Genomic DNA, 17,668 nt, shown 5'->3' on the forward strand with positions numbered 1-17,668 from the left:
CTGGTAACTGCGTTGATGAATTACAGAGAGTGAAGGCCTATCTACATAATTTCTTCACTATCAAAGACAAGGGAGATGCTCGTTATTTCTTGGGGTTGGAGATTGCACGGAATTCTTATGGGATTTACTTATCACAAACCAAATATCATTATAGACACTGGTCTGTTGGGGGCTAAATCATTGGTCACGCCTTTTCCAGTAGGTCTCAAATTGGCCTCAGATACAGGTGCTCTGCTTCGGGCTCAAAATTCATACAAAGATTTAATGGGTAGGCTACTCTATTTGAGCTTTACTAGACCCGATATTTCCCACTCTGTGCAACAGTTAAGCCAGTACCTCAATCACCTTTGCGATGCCTATTGGAATGCTGCTCTCCACGTGGTTAGATACCTCAAAGGATGCCCTTCGCTTGGGTTGTTTTTGCCTGCTGTTAACTCTTTGGACCTTCAAGGTTATTGCGATGCCGATTGGGCATCGTGTTCTGATTCTAGGAGTTCATTAACCGATTTCTGTATCTTTCTTGGGGGACCTCTTGTCTCGTGGAAAACTAAGAAGCAATCGACGGTTTCTCACTCTTCTGCAGAGGCAGAATATCGTAGTTTGGCAGCAATGGTTTGTGAGTTGCGTTGGTTACCTTTTTTGCTGGCAGATTTTGGTGTCTCATTGTCTTTGCCTGTGTCTCTCTTTTGTGATAACAAGGCCGCACTTCACATTCTTGCGAATCCTGTGTTTCACGAACGCACCAAGCACATTGAGATTGATTGCCACCTTGTTCGTGATGCTTACACGGCTAGTTTTATTGCCCCTGTGCTCATTCTCAGCTTCACCCAACTTCCAGATGTGTTCACGAAGGCTCTACCATTGAAGTTGTTCAGCTCTTTTTTGTCCAAGTTGGGACTCGTATCTTTTGCCCCTAGTCCCACTTGTGGGGGGATGTTGGAATATCTTTTTCTTCAATGGCTGCTACAATGATGAATGTGGATGATTCTTTGCAGCCTGCAGTTGCTAAAGGTGCTGGAGTTGCTTCAGACCTTCTTGATCAAGGATGACCTTTAGTTTTAGCCAGCAACAAGCGTGTTTCTTATATTGCATTTTTAGCTTAGTTAGTTGGGCATTTTACAATCATGTTCCAGTCACTTATTCGCTTTCGTATTGGTCCACGTCATCTAATATGGCTGTTGTGGATTAGTTAGATTTTGGTGGTTCTGTTATTTAAAACAGTAGTCTTCTTCCTCTGTTTTTCACTCTGTAACAATATTCCGATGAATTAGAAGAAATCATGGCTGTTTCCATTTTTCTTTCTCAATCAGTTGTGTTTCTCGTTTGGTATTTCCTAGAACTCAAATAACTTCTGAGGAATATTTACAATTTTTCATAAGGTCTTTTCTACAGTTATTAAAAGGAACAATTATGTATATAAACATTAAGTTAAATGAAATCTCCTAATATATGAAGTTTTGGTTTAATGAGGGATAGATCAAATTAATATTTTAACTATCATCATAAAAGTAATGGCCAATAATTGTTGCGTGGTTGTGGTAGTAACTCTTTATTACGGCTATTTATTATTAACTACGATAATTAATCATGATTACAATATGTTATGATGTCCATTGGGGTTAATTTAATTAATTAAATTCATTTGATTTTGATACCATTAATTAATCCAGTGCTTGAAGTAATTCATAAAATGCGGAATTAGTTGATCTTATGAGTTAGTTAATTATTTATATGTAGGTTAATTTAATGTCTCATCATTTAATTAATTAATTAATTGATCAATCAAATTCATTTGTTTAAATTTAATCAATTAATTAATGCATCTAAATTAAATCTTTACTCTGGCTAATTAATTACCCAACTTAATTATAACTGATCTCATAATTAATTCATCCATTCAAATTCTTGAATTAACTAGTACAATGAGTAATTAAACCTAAAATTATTCAAAATAAATGCAAAAAATTTATTACTAAATCTATAATTTAAAATTCACAAAGAAAAAGAAACAACAAAAGATATATAAAAGCAGAACCACCTCAAATAAGCAATAGCAAAATGGAGTAAATCCTGAAAACTGGTTTCAGAAGAGCAATAAAAGCATTGTCCATTGGAATTTTGAGCTGGTTGATAAAGCAGCTTAATCTTTTAGATTTAATCAAAATCTCGAACTATGATCTCAGCCTGCACTGATGCTCGACCGGAACTCACCAACTCTTCAAAAATCTCAGTTCGGGCTTTTCCTGAAACATTACTATTTTTAGTGATGATTTCCAGCTTCCTGAGTGCAGTTGCCGCCAACAGAAGAAGCTTCACAAATTCCATTTCAGGTTCCAGACCTGAGAAGTTTCGGATGTTTATGTTTTCCAGGCTACTGAGAGTAATTTCACATTCTTGTTGTGCCCTGATAAATTCAGCAGCGGTCTTCAAGTTCTCCGGATTACGCAAGCCTAGCGCCTATAAAAGTATCACAGGAGTGAATTAGTATGCCCTTTCTGAAAAGAGGAAATACAAGGATACATGTGCTCCGTGGGGCGCCGCTTACCGTAATTGTAAGACTCTGCAACTTTGGAGAGCTTCTGATCAAGCAAAGTGCACAAGTCACTTCAGCTATGGTACTCAAATTAATGATCCAAAACGTAAGAAGCCTCATATGGTTAAGGTCGTTTGGGAGTTTCTTCGGCACACCACCTCCACTTCCACCTCCAGCCAAGTACTGAAACAAATATTCAAGATAAAAGTCAGAGATCGGAGGCAAGAAAATTAACACTTTCAGAAAGAAAAGCAAAATCAAACTATCCCACCTGCAGAAAGTCTCTATTAACTGTCAGTTTTGTAATGGATGGGAGTTGACCAAGAATCCTGACAAGATTACTATCGTTGGGCTCGAATATTGCAAAATCGTTTGGCATCTGAAGATCATGAAGGCTTTTATGTCTGTGAGAAGTCATCGTCATTTCTGCAAGAAGCAATGTATTTTTGAAACAAATTGAACTGAGTCTGCCCCGATAGGAAAAGAACTTGAGATTAGGAGCGTCAATCTCGAGGTCTCCAATTGCTTTGGTACCAAAGCTCTCCAGTTTTATATACTCAAGCATTGGACATTTAGAGATAAAACTTTTGAATTCTCCAGCTGAAATGCAGACATTAAAAAGATCAAGTCTGACAAGCCTTTCAAATCCTCTGAATGCGGGAGGCGGCTTGAGCTCACCATAGGCAAGAAACAAATGTGTGAGTTCATCAAGAGTAAATAGAAATTGAGAGATCACGGGATGGCTGTCTGGGAAATCAAAACAAAAGGTGAGCTCTTCAACATGACAGTTTGACAAGAAACGCAGCCAGTTGTCGATACCACGACACATTTTCAAATCAGCAATTGTGAGTGAGAACTTGGTTATGCTTCCTTTGTGAAGTAAAAGTATTTGATCAATAATGGACACCCAGTCGTACCTCCTCAATAAGTTTACTTTGCAAGTCGAACCAAATATAAGACATGGTATAGTTTCCCAATTATACCGCCACTCTCTTGAAAGGACGCTTGTCCTCACTGCATCACATAAAGGCAAGTACTTAAGAATGTTATCAATGACATCACATGGAAGGCTGCTAATTCGATCAGTTTCCATGCAAATCTTTGTCCTTCTCATGTCGATATAATGTTCACAAATCCTGCCAATGATTATCAAGAAAGTAGTAATTGTCAACAGGTGCATTGAGAGACAAAAAGGCCTTGATTCACAATTATCAGAGCTTTCACATGATACAGCTTTGATCAACAAACATTATAAGGTAAATTGAAAGAAAAAACGAGTTTGTCTAGACTAGATTGTATATGCAGTTACTACAATGTCAGCACCAGAACCCGTTTTTCTCACAGGAGGCCGACTATAATACAGATGCTACGTACTCAGGACAGAAAACACAGAAAACAGAACAAAAACTGCTGAAATCACAAATCAAAGAATAAAATTTGACTGCTTTCGTTTGCAAGAACAAAACAGTTCCTGTAAATTGGGAACAAGCTCAATCCTCAGCTTCTTGATTTCTCGGTTGATTTCGTTGCTTGAAAAGCATATGTTTTGAAGCACTTCTCTTTTTCTCTTAGAAAAAGTAAATCAATGTTACAGTAAAACGAGCAACTAAACAATAGTAGTAGCTCCATAAATTACAATTAACTTAGGAGACAAGCAGTCACGGACATGTCTGGTAAGACTCAAAACACTATAGTACGATACCTCAGTTTTAACCACCAGACCAAAACATGATTTATTGAAGAAAGACTAAATCTTGAACTTCTCCGAATGCAATTGTTGAACTATTTAATTTCCTAATAGGAAAGACTAAATCTTGAACTTCTCTGAATGCAATTATTGAACTATTTAATTTCCTAAGAGGAAAGACTAAATCTTTTTTCTAACATTCACAACATATAGAGTAAAACATAGTAATCTGTTTTTCATCTTCGTTATTACCACAGAGAAGGCCGAAAAGAATAAGAATTACATTCACGTTCTTGCACTGCAAATTGACTCAAAGACGGGATGGCACAAAATCATGGGCAAACAACAAGGCAAAAGTAACAGGAAAAACACTATTATCCATCATCGCCTCGCATCGCATCGCATAGTACATAGACAATAACACACAGAAATTTCAAGTAAAAGACGGAAAAAGAACTACAAAAGTTTACCTGAGAGAGAATTTCGATTGAATCAGCGTGTGAAGCGTTCTGGTACGATTTGTATATGATTTGGTGTCAAATAGCAGTAAGAATCCAGGAATAGCTCGACTTCTAGCAAACTTGTGCTTCTTCCTTTTTTTTTATTTAATATTTTTTTATAGATATAAAAAAATTAAATATGTGTTTGTTATTTGTAGTTTTTCATACTTTTTGATTTTATATTTTGTATAATGGATAATATATAAAAAATCTAAGTTAAAATATACTAAATTGTGAAAGCGTTTATACTTACGATCGCAATTATTTACGTAAAAGATTTCTGTTATATTTTTTTAGGTAAATGTAAGCTTCATTGATAAAATAAGATCTTACAGTATAGCAATGTTCAACTGGTGGTTTCTTACATGACAGGCCAAGAGATATGCCATAATCTATATAACGCACATGAACTAACAGAACGAGATAAATTAAGACTGATATCCTCTGTCTAATATCTTCCACAATAATGGTAGCTATTATATTCGGTGGTGGTTCCATATGCTCAAAGCGTCTCAAATTTTGTTCCCTCCAAATGTGGTAAATGCAAGCAGCCAGGAGTGCTCGATAAACCAAGTTAATCATATGTTTTCCTCTTCATTTCCTTGCAGCCCACTCAACATCCCGTGACCACTCTCTATTAGGCAATTCAAACCGAACAATCCGCCGAATCGCTGTTAGGCAGCTTCTGGTATAACGACATCGAAAGAATAGATTGTTTTCCTCTTCATTTCCTTGCAGCCCACTCAACATCTCGTGACCACTCTCTATTAGGCCATTCAAACCGAACAATCCGCCGAATCGCTGTTAGGCAGCTTCTGGCATAACGACATCGAAAGAATAGATTGTTTTCCTCTTCATTTCCTTACAGCCCACTCAACATCCCGTGACTACTCTCTATTAGACCATTCAAACCGAACAATCTGCCGAATCGCTGTTAGGCAGCTTTTGGCATAACGACATCGAAAGAATAGATGAGTATGTGTCTCTATTGCGCCCTCAATGTGCCTAGGTATGATAGCTATGATTTATCAACTGTGGATAGTTAATTTTTGTGCCACAAGTTAATACCCATGTGTGTGCTATTATTATAATTTAATTATATTTTTAAAATTTAAAAACAACACATGTCGATCACTTATTAAAAAATTCTTGATGTGTTAAGATATTGAAAAAAAAAAAGTGTTTGGTACATCTAATTAAAAAGGGATAAATTTAGTATAATTACATATAAACTCCTTATAATTTAAAAAAAAATATATTTACCATCATTGAGAAGTCAAATTCACCAAATTTATTTATGTTAATAAAAAATTAAAAAAAAATTATTCTTGAGCTCAATTGACTTATTACTAATTTATTGCAGGTCAAATAAATTTTTTTATGACAAAATTACACGCATGTAAGCGAGGTATATTTTTACAATTTCAACGTAAAAAAAATTATTTTACTTGCAATAATCAATTCTAAATCAATGAAGGGAAAATAGCAATTTTTATTCAATTTTTTATTAATATCAATAAATTCAAAATATTTTAATTTTTAAAGAACCTATTTCTTAGATGAAGGGAGCTAGATGAAGGGACCTATTCAAAATATAATTTATAAATTATAAGAGATTTATATGTAATTATACAAAAATTTAGGACAAGAGAGCATAATTATCCCAATTTTCAATTGTAACATTGCATATGAATTGCATTTGGTTCAAGTTTATTAGATTGTCATATTCAATGGACATGATCAATCATCTTGCGCGAGCCTATTCGTCATCGATGCACATTGTCTCGTGTTCAAAGCAAAATATAAAACTCATAAAAGGAAATTTGAGGAGATATAATAAAAGATGCAAACAATGTTTCAAATGGGATTAAGATTAAGATGTTCCAATATGAATTGGAGGTTCGGTGATGCTGGTCTGAAACTCAACAACTCATTGAACATCTTGGATCCTGCTCCTGAATATATGGAGCAGATTTCAAGTGAGTTGCGGCTGACAGGAGAAGCTTCACAAATTCCATTTCAGGTTCCGAACCTGAGAGTGCTTCAATCTTCACATACTCGAGCCTAGTCATGACAGGAAATTCACCTTCCTCATCTTCATCAGAAATTCAGCGCTTGTCTTCATTTCCGGCACATCACAACTGGTTGATAACTCATAAGACGATGTTATATGTATGAGGTTCTGAGACGAGGAAATTTGAAAAACGAAATGCATACCCTGGAAATAGTAGTGTCCGCAAATTAGGAGAGCTTCTGATCAAGCAAACTGCACAACTCACTTGTGATATGGAACTAAACGAAATTCTAGGAAACGAAAGTTAAGGTTGTGATGAAGTTTCTGTGGCAGGCAAAATCTACTAAAGATCTGAATCAAAATGAGAAAAAGTAAAACAAAATCAGAGATTAGTTTAGTTGGTTAAATTCATATATTTAAAAAAGAAAAAAATAATAATAAAATCAACTTCCTTTACATAGAGAAAACAGCCATCTAACTCCAGTCTTGTGATGGAAGAAAGTCCATTGAGAAACTCGATCAACTGATTCTGATTTTGGAAAAGAAATGAGGGATTAATGGAGTTAAAAACACAAGTATATTTGGGGGGGTGAGGGGTGGAAATCAACTCCCTTACATCGAAAAAGGGGTCATCGTACGCCAGCATTGCGATGTAACCAAATGGATCGACATACTCGATCAAATCATTCTGATAGTCATTAACACTGTATGACGAAGACATCATTGACAATTCAGTAAGGAGTGGTGCATTTTTAAAAGTAATTAATATGAAGAAGCCTGAGAAATATAAGGACTTGAGATTAGGAGCATCAATATCCTGAAGCTCGCACCATCTATATGCGTCACAAGTGTCTATATACTGGACATTGAGTGATAAACTTTTTGAACTCTCCAGGCAAAAAGTAGACCCGCTCAAGGTGAAGGGTGACAAGCCTACCTAATCCTTTGAAGGTGGGAGGAGGCCTAAGAACAACATCAACAAGATACAGATGTTTGAGATGCTCAAAAGCAAATAGAAAGTGAGAAATCGGGCCAAACGGGTGAGTTCTTCTATGGGATGATTTGACAAGAATGGCAGGAGTGGTCAAGATAATCACTAACAAGTTTTGAGTGAGAACTTTACTATAGGCCCTTTGTGAAGTAACAATACTTGATGGATGACGGACGAAGAGTTGATTTTGGTGGGAAAGTTTTCCAATCAAAAAAGAGATGTGGAATAGTTACCCATTTATACCGCCATTCTCTTGAGAGTATGCTTGTCCTCACAGCTTCAACCACAGACAATGACTTAAGAATGTTATCCATGATATTACGTGGAAGGTTATCGCCCTCACACCCTCCCATACTTGCCTGAATGTGAAGGCTTTCGAGTCTGGAGGGGTATTTATATATAGCTGTAATGCTAATAAACTATTAATAAAAAACTGAAAAGTCGGGAGGCGGCTTTTTGTTTCTCTTAAGATGTAAGTCTCTTAGTATTCCATGCACACTATTCGGCTTTTTGCATTTGGAAAAGAGGTTCAATGCCGCATGCAACAGAGAACGTTAATCATCTTCAGACTTCAGCCACCACATTCATAAGGGAACTGAAGGGACTTGGCATTTTTGTAGCAATTCATAGTGGGCATTTCTAGGACCAATCTAACCTCGTTGCCCACTAGTGCTTTGACAGGACTAACAACAATTTAACAGTTTAATTGTTTGCGTATATGGGATGCTTCACATTGCTAACAATACTGGGGACAATCCAAATTCATTTTTATCGATATTTCAATTGGTGTAATGTGCAATTTGATAAATATTTATATAGAAAAAATTAAGACGGAAGGTTGCTAATTCCATCACCCTCACACTCTCCCATACTTGCTGCTGTTCGCTCCATGTATAAAACGCTCTTGAGAGTACATGCAAACATACCAAGTCTGGAGGGGTATTTATATAGGGATAAATTCATATTGCCCCTAAAATATGGAAAAATGACATAAACTAATTGCAAAATGGCGAGTGAACTACACAACTTTATTAAAACGTTGGAACTCAAGCTTAAATTACCAGAGTAGTAATAACAATCTAATAAATTTGGACCAAATGCAATTTACAAGTAAAATTCTGGTCAACGGTTTTCCTTCCAATACCATAGTAAAAAAGCTACACACAATTCTGTACTAAAGATTTGCACCAGAGAAATTCGAAGAACAGTGAGTAAATGACAATAATTGGAACCTATACAACTCTGAATAGAACACTAGTTTACAAATCTTTTCTGTGTTTTTGTTTAGTACAGATTAATCTCCAGTTGGCAAGTGCTTGAATTTTCAGTTAGAGGAAACAATTATTTCCAGTGTTTCATGCAAACTCAACAGCTCCATTTTTGACAGCCCTGCACAACATGATCGATCACACCCTGAGAATTGGGTAAAAACAAGAACGTAATATGACGTAAAAGCCGAATAGATCTGAACAGTTACCGCTTGGCCCCAAACTGCCAACAGAGGGATTAGAATCGTATCCATTTTGGAGAATATTTTGGAGCTCATTGTTCCACAAGTTCTGAAGAAATGTGGACATAGTGTGTCAAAGATTTGATAAGAGGAAAATTAAAAAAAAAAAAAAAAATCTGCTATTTCGCCCTTTTTTTCGCCGGTTAAGTTTCCGGTCGCCGTCCAGACGAATTTCCAACGGCCAATAGTACCATTTGAATCCTCACTTCAAGACGAACATTTCTATACCTTCAATTTGAGTTTTCGTCAATCATAGAGAGTGGGCTCAAGCCACAATCGCCAAACATATTTGCCGTTGATTCGTCTTTGTCTGGTCGAATCTCGATCTCAAACAACCACTATCAGACTCGTCTCTTCAAGACAATTCTAACGAGACCGACCTCACTTAATTTGGTAAATTTAAATGATGGGGGAAGCCGGCGGTGGGGGGCAGCGGGGGTAGGGGGTGGAGTGGAATGTCACGGGCTGCCCGCACACTAGGCCCCCGTGACGCGCACTTCGGCCACTCAACCGTTCTACATGGCCGACCACTCAGCCTTCATCGACAGACGACGGACACCCAACTGTGTTAGAGTCTTAGGTGTAGGCCTTTTATTGCTTTGTTACTGCTTTGTTATTTGCTTTATGTTGTTTAGATTCCTCAAGGGGACGTTACGCCTCTTGAGTTGCAAATTTCAGCTTTCCTAGTGTCTAGTGTAGACGATAGGATTTATTTTTTTAAGCCTATTAAAGGGGGGAATGAGTTCAAGAAGCTTGGTTTAGTGACGTGTTGGAGTCCCCCTCAAGGCGAACCCCTTGCTCTAGCATCGTTGATCATTGTATACGCATTTTCAGTTCAATGCAATTTGGTTTTCTGAATCCGCGTGCGCAATTTACTGTTTTGTGATTTGTTCCTCCCGACTCTGATATATTCGGCGCGCTGCATTAGTGCCGAGAGGAGGTATTGGCGGACGTAGTCAGCGGACTACTAGCCACACGACGCGCTGTGTGATAGGCGCCTCGTGAGAGGTGGTATCAGAGCCTCGTTGCCGATATGGCTCCGAGGCGCACCGCTATTGCTGCGAAGGCATCGGGGCAAGATCCGGAAAGCCCGCGACATGCCGCAGCTTCATCCAGCGAGAGAGCTGAGAACCCGGAGGACGGACACTCCCGGTTGGTGGAATTGGAGACGAAGGTCTCTTCCCTAGAATCTGAGATCACGGTGCTGAATTCGGAGTTGGACGAATGTCGACAGGTGATTCAGGAGATGGCTGGCGTATTCGGAAACGACAGCATTGCCGATATGCGGCGTGACATGGAGCAGATGTCCATTCAGATTGGATTGCTCCAGCGTGCAGTGGGTAGCACGCCTATGGTTGCTCACGACCCCGGTGCTAGGCTTCGAATACCATAACCGAAGGCCTATAGCGGTGAGCGTGATGCGAAGGAGGTCGAGAACTTCCTCTTTGACATGGAGCAGTACTTCCTTGCGGCAGACGTGCGGGACGAGGCAAGGAAGGTTGCGACTGCGACCATGTACCTGACTGGTGACGCAAAGCTGTGGTGGCGGACCAAGTTTGCGGAAATCCAGGCTCATCAAATACAGCTCGACACGTGGGCTCTTCTACGGGAGGCGATCATAGAGCAGTTTTTCCCCGAGAATGTGGAGTACAATGCCAGGAGGGCATTGCGAAAGCTTGAACATACAGGTTCCGTGCGGGAATATGTCAAAGCTTTCTCAGCGCTGATGCTGAACATCCGAGACATGTCGGAGGCAGACAAGCTGTTCACTTTCATGGAAGGCTTGAAACAGTGGGCGAGAAACGAGTTGCAGAGGCAACGAGTGACTGACTTGAGTTCGGCTATTATAGCGGCCGAGCGCCTGGCAGATTTCAACCAAGAGACTCGGAAGGATAGGCAGGCGACGTCTGGTCCTGCACAGAATAAGTCGAATGGGATGAAATCGTTCAGGAATATCTTCAACAGAGGTGGGGGAGACCAGAAACCCCACGCTCAAAATGGCTCACAGGGCGGTTCAGACAGGAACAGGCCCCAGGAGAACAGGCAGGGAGCACCCGAGAGGAGGAGAGGGTGTTTCTTCTGCGATGGTCCGCATGGGTATCGCGACTGCCCGAAGAGACGGGTGTTGAATGCATTGGCAACGACCTTTGCCGACAATGCGTCATCCTCAAGGAGTGTGGAGCCACAAGCAGAGGCAGGTGGTGAGAATGGCACGGAGGAGGATGAGGACAATTTGGGGGCCGTATCCCAATGGTGCAACACAGTCTCTATGGTGGCGGCGAAGAGAGTTGTGCCACCCCTTGTGGAAAAGACTGTCCCGGCTCTTACTGTGGAACAGCCGGAACAGAAAGAAGAAGAAGTCCAGCCCCGGATTCCTCGGAAGAAAGGGTTGATGTTCGTTGATGTGAAGATTCATGGCAAGTCGATTCGAGCCATGATCGACACTGGAGCCTCTCACAACTACCTTGCGAGCGCCGAAGTGGCGAGACTCGGGCTCGTGCTGGAGAAGGGAGTTGGGCGTGTGAAGGCGATCAACTCGGCTGCACAACCCATTGCCGGTGTAGCCAAGTCTGTGCAGATTAAGGTTGGTGCTTATGAAGGAAAGACCAATCTTTCGATTGTGGTAATGGACGATTTCAAGCTTATCCTTGGGCTTGAATTTCTACGGGATACACGCACAGCTGTTCTACCCCATGTCGACTCGCTGATGATGATGGGAGCGAAACCGTGTGTCATCCCTACCTTGGCCGGACATATGGAGAGAGGAATTTGTCGGCCATGCAGTTTGAGAAGGGTCGCAAGCGGAATGAACCATCCTACTTGTGTACTCTTTGCCTTGATGAAATGGAAGAGGTGTCAGGGCCCACCCCGGGCGGCATCAAGAAACTGTTGATGGAGTTTGAAGACGTGATGCCAGACGAGCTGCCTCGGAAGCTACCGCCGAAGAGGGCAGTGGATCACGAGATTGAGTTGGTGCCTGGCACGAGGCCGCCCGCCAGGGCACCGTACAGAATGTTGCAACCTGAGCTTGTGGAGCTTAGGAAGCAGTTGAAGGATATGTTGGAGAGCGGAATCATCAAACCCGCGAAGTCGCCGTATGGAGCGCCGGTCCTGTTTCAGAAGAAGGCCGACGGCTCCCTACGCCTGTGTTGTGACTATCGGGCACTGAACAAGATCACTGTGAAGAACAAGTACCCGATACCGTTGGTGGCAGACTGCTTCGACCGTTTGAGTGGAGCGAACTACTTCACGAAGATAGACTTGAGGTCGGGCTATTGGCAGGTCCGAGTCAAGGAGGGTGATGAGGCGAAGACGACAGTTGTCACGAGGTACGGAGCTTTCGAGTTTCTTGTCATGCCTTTCGGCCTGACTAACGCTCCCGCAACCTTCAACACCTTGATGAACCAGGTACTTCACGGTTTTCTTGAAGAGTTTGTGGTGGTGTACCTGGACGACATTGTGATATACAGCAGAACCTTGGCCGAGCACGAGGACCATTTGCGGCAGGTTCTGACGAGACTCCGCGAGCACGAGCTGTACGTGAAGGTGTCGAAGTGCTCGTTTGCTCGGGAGACTATCAGTTTCTTGGGACACATCGTGGAGAGAGGACGCATTCGGATGGATCCCAAGAAAGTACAGGCTATCGAGGAGTGGAGACCGCCGAGCGATGTTCATGACTTGCGCTCATTTCTTGGCTTGGCGAACTATTATCGGCGTTTCGTGAAGGACTACTCTGCGATCGCACGGCCTTTGACAAACTTACTGAAGAAGACAGAGACTTGGAATTGGACACCCCAATGCCAAGTAGCCTTCGATGATTTGAAGAGAGCGATGGTGACAGATCCTGTGTTGGCCTTACCAGATATGTCAAAGCCATTCTTGGTGGAGACAGACGCTTCAGACTTTGCTTTAGGAGGAGTTCTGATGCAAGATGGCCATCCAGTTGCCTTTGAGAGCAGAAAGTTGAAGGATGCTGAACGACGTTATTCAGTGCACGAGAAGGAGTTGTTGGCCGTAGTTCATTGCGTTCGACTATGGCGACACTATTTGTTAGGCACTCCCTTCGTGGTCAGGACGGATAACACTGCAGTGAGTCATTTCATGTCGCAGCCGAAGCTGACCAGTAGGCAGGCACGTTGGCAGGAGTTGTTGTCAGAGTTTCACTTCGTGTTGGAGTACCGGGCCGGCTCCAGCAACCACGCAGCTAACGCCTTGAGCCGCAGGGCGGACTTGGCGAACTTGGAGTCGATAGCAGCGCTCTCCTCTAGCGCGGCTGCTATCTCTGTGAAGGATCAGGTGCGGGAGTTACTACCGAGGGATCCCGCAGCGCAAGGCCTGATTCGGCTTGTCGAGCAGGGAAAGGCTCGACACTTTTGGATCGAGGATGGATTGTTGATGACCAAGGGAAACCGCGTATATATTCCGAGAGGCGGGGACCTACGGAAATCACTTCTTTCCGAATGCCACGACACACTTTGGGCGGGACACCAAGGACAGGAGCGCACGTTTGCCTTGGTGAGGAGGGCCTACTATTGGCCACAACTGCGGCACGATGTCGAGACGTATGTCCGCACCTGCTTGATTTGTCAGCAGGACAAGGCAGACCATCAGAAGAAGGCTGGTTTGCTGCAACCACTTCCCATCCCAAAGCGTCCATGGGAGAGCGTCTCCATGGATTACATCTCTGGATTGCCTAAAGTCGGGGACTTAGGCTCTATTATCGTCGTGGTAGATCGTTTGTCAAAATATGCTACATTCATCGCAGCACCCAAACACGTTACAGCAGAAGGGACGGCTCATCTCTTCTTCAAGCACATCGTCAAACATTGGGGACTGCCAAAAGATATTGTTAGTGATCGTGACTCCCGTTTCACTGGCGTCTTCTGGACCGAGTTGTTCAAACTCCTCGGGTCCACACTTTCCATGAGCTCGAGCTATCATCCACAGTCCGATGGTCAGACAGAACGCTTTAATTCTATGTTGGAGGACTACCTTCGGCACTTTGTGCGAGGTACGCAGAAGGATTGGGTGAAGCTCCTGGATGTCGCTCAGCTGTGTTTCAATGCTCAAAAGAGCTCTTCGACTAACAAGAGCGCTTTTGAAATCATCACTGGGCAGCAGCCGCTCCTTCCTCACACTCTTGACATCCCACAAAGTGTGAGATCCCCTCTTGCTCGAAGTTTCTCCCAGGAGTGGAAGCAGAATGTTGATATCGCTAAAAGTTGCCTGGAGACAGCTCAGAAGCGGATGAAGAAGTATGCAGATCAGAATCGCCGCTTCGTTGAGTTCAATGCGGGAGACCTGGTGCTGGTGAAGGTCCCGGATCCGAGATTGTCAAAGTCATCAAGGGGGAGAGATCCTCGGTTGATGCAGAAATATGTTGGTCCTTTGCCGGTCCTTAGGCGTATTGGGACGGTAGCATACAAGGTGGAGCTGCCGCCGTGGTGGAAGATCCACAACGTCTTCCATGTCAGCCAATTGAAGAAGTATTCAGCAGACAAGGAAGACGATACCCGCAATCAACCCAGCCGCCCACAACTCGAATTGAAGAAGACGAAGAAGAAGGTGGCTGAAGCGATCCTAGATCACCGAGTTACGAGTACAGTGAAGAAAGACCACACAGAGTACTTGGTGAAATGGAGGGGATGCAGCAGCGAGGAGAACACTTGGGAGCGAGTGACGAACCTAAAGGCGTTTCTACCCCTTGTCGAAGCGTACCATGCTTCCGTAGCGCCGGGGACGTCGCTATCTCAGGTGGGGGAGAATGTCACGGGCTGCCCGCACACTAGGCCCCCGTGACGCGCACTTCGGCCACTCAACCGTTCTACATGGCCGACCACTCAGCCTTCATCGACAGACGACGGACACCCAACTGTGTTAGAGTCTTAGGTGTAGGCCTTTTATTGCTTTGTTACTGCTTTGTTATTTGCTTTATGTTGTTTAGATTCCTCAAGGGGACGTTACGCCTCTTGAGTTGCAAATTTCAGCTTTCCTAGTGTCTAGTGTAGACGATAGGATTTATTTTTTTAAGCCTATTAAAGGGGGGAATGAGTTCAAGAAGCTTGGTTTAGTGACGTGTTGGAGTCCCCCTCAAGGCGAACCCCTTGCTTTAGCATCGTTGATCATTGTATACGCATTTTCAGTTCAATGCAATTTGGTTTTCTGAATCCGCGTGCGCAATTTACTGTTTTGTGATTTGTTCCTCCCAACTCTGATATATTCGGCGCGCTGCATTAGTGCCGAGCGGAGGTATTGGCGGACGTAGTCAGCGGACTACTAGCCACACGACGCGCTGTGTGATAGGCGCCTCGTGAGAAGTGGGTAGTTTATTTTTTTTTAAGATATAATAATAATATATTTTTAAAATTTTAAATTATTTATATATAATATAAGTTAAATAATTTGTTGAATCTAAACTTTTTATTTTTTTTAAATCTAATAGTTGAGATTAATTGATTAGATCTAACGATCAATATTTGATCAAAAAAGATTCAACAATCATTAAAATAAGAAATAATATATATTAAATAAGGGTATAACGGTTATTTTCTAAAACTTTAACACCGTTAGTTGAATTTAATGGAGAGAGGGTGATTGAATTAAGTTTTACAAAACACATGGGAGCTTTTAGTCTATTCTCATTTAGGAGGATTTTTTTTGCAGACTTTATAAAATACAAGGGGATTTTATGCATTTTGTCCCTCTATAAAAAATAATACATCAATTTACTTTGTGCGTCTTAAAAAATAAACCAAAAATCCCCCAACAGGCAAAGTGCAATACACACACCTCTTTGCGAATTTTGGCTTATATATAAAACCCCTGGTATTTTAAAAACTTTGCTAAAATTTTTTATTTATTTTAAAATTAGGCTAAAATTAATTTACTTGAAGGTTTTAAATTGATAGTTAATTAAGTTAAATTAGTTTACTTGAAGGTTTGAAGTTGAGTTAACTAAGTTAAATTAGTCTATTTGAAAGTTTAAATTAAGGAGTTAACTAAGTTAAATTAGTCTATTTGAAAGTTTAAATTGAGGAGTTAACTAAATTAAATTAGTTTACTTGAAGATTTTAAGCTAAGATTTTACCAAGTTAAATTTATTTACTTGAAGGTTTTGAATTGATAGTCAACCAAGTTGAATTAGTATATTTGAAGGTTTTAAGTTGAGCAGTTAACTAAGATAAATTAGTTTATTTGAAGGTTTAAATTGAGGAGGTAATTAAGTTAATTAGTTTAATTGAAGATTTAAAGATAAGAAATAATCAAGTCAAATTAGTTTACTTGAAGGTTTTTAAGTTAAGATATAACTAAGTTAAGTTAATTTACTTGAAGAGTGATGCGCCCAAAAACTCCATGGCTCCAATTGATATGGATTATGCTAAAACTTGGGTCGAAGCGAACGAAAATCTTAAAGGGGGGACCTACAGAGAATGTGTTATCACTTTGACGCTCAAGTTAGTATCGAATTTAGGAAAAAAATAATCGTAAGAAATAAAATTCAATGAGAAATCGTGATAGAGTAAGAGTTTTCGTGAGAGACATCTTGCTAAGAATGCAATTTGAATGCTAAAGTAAGAATAAAGAGTGGTTTTTCAAATTTTGGAAGGTGTCCCCACAGAGGGACTGAAGGTATCCCTGTTGGATGACTGGACCTATATATATAGAGGGAGCATCCCCCTAGGCTGGGACTCCGCACACCTCCTTTATTCTCGGGAAAGGGGGTGATATATGTGGAGATAAGGCAAGATACAATCTTATCTTCAACTGATCAGCTCACAACAACACGTCTTTGCCTAGGGAAGGACTCCTTTTATGCGAACACTCCTATTTTACAGGGAGCCCTTCTAGGTTTAAGAATCCTGGGTCTTGGCGGCGTTTCCCTTCTTTAAGGTTGTCCTAGTTGCCAGAGACTTCCTCCTAAGGCTGATGTGGTCCAATGTGGATGATGATCTTGGGGTTGATGAGATGTCACGTGGGAGAGTGGGCTGGCACATGTGTGGGCGTTTTGGACCGAATATTTATCTGCTTTGATCATAATCTGAGTAAGGGGATGTCTTCAACCTCCTTCCTTTGCTCTCTATTTTCTTGCGAGCACCGGCTAAGGCCGCTTGCCAAGTCCTCTTAGGCCTCTTAGGCCTCTTAAAATGTTACGGGCCTCTCTTTTCTTTCTCGTTTGGATCACTTGGGTCTCTTTAGGCCAATTTATTTTTATGCACATGAATAGTCTGAAAGGCACCACGAGGTGCAAGTGGATCGGTCCGAGAACATGCAAGTTGAAGGAGCAATAATAAAGAATTCGAAGATTAAAACTGAAATGCAATAAAACCATAGTTCCAAGGAGTGTGCCCTTAGAGTTCCCGTGCGTTCGATGTAGTTACTAATAATGCATGACAATAAAAATTAAATGGTGCTAGTGGTTGAATGGAATACGAG

General features: G+C 41.3%; 1 protein-coding gene across 2 annotated transcripts; it reads right to left on the bottom strand.

Annotated features, from left to right (window-relative positions):
* Window positions 1–1,942: 1,942 nt before the first annotated feature.
* LOC105162359 (F-box/FBD/LRR-repeat protein At1g13570-like) lies at window positions 1,943–4,798 on the bottom strand. 2 transcript variants are annotated; one of them, XM_011080360.3, is made up of 4 exons: window positions 4,691–4,798; window positions 2,805–3,669; window positions 2,546–2,716; window positions 1,943–2,457 (listed from the first exon to the last, which is right to left on the bottom strand). In XM_011080360.3, the coding sequence occupies exons 2-4, from the start codon at window positions 3,645–3,647 to the stop codon at window positions 2,155–2,157; spliced, it is 1,317 nt and encodes a 438-aa protein (XP_011078662.1). In that variant the 5' UTR covers window positions 3,648–3,669; window positions 4,691–4,798; the 3' UTR covers window positions 1,943–2,154. The 2 variants fall into 2 exon arrangements, with proteins under 2 accessions (XP_011078662.1, XP_088736899.1); XM_088880773.1 differs by having other exon boundaries at window positions 2,805–3,547; window positions 4,691–4,787.
* Window positions 4,799–17,668: the final 12,870 nt, after the last annotated feature.

The sequence above is a fragment of the Sesamum indicum genome, linkage group LG5, assembly GCF_026168435.1.
Source record: "Sesamum indicum cultivar Baizhima isolate 11 linkage group LG5, ASM2616843v1, whole genome shotgun sequence".
NCBI classification, from domain to species: domain Eukaryota; kingdom Viridiplantae; phylum Streptophyta; class Magnoliopsida; order Lamiales; family Pedaliaceae; genus Sesamum; species Sesamum indicum.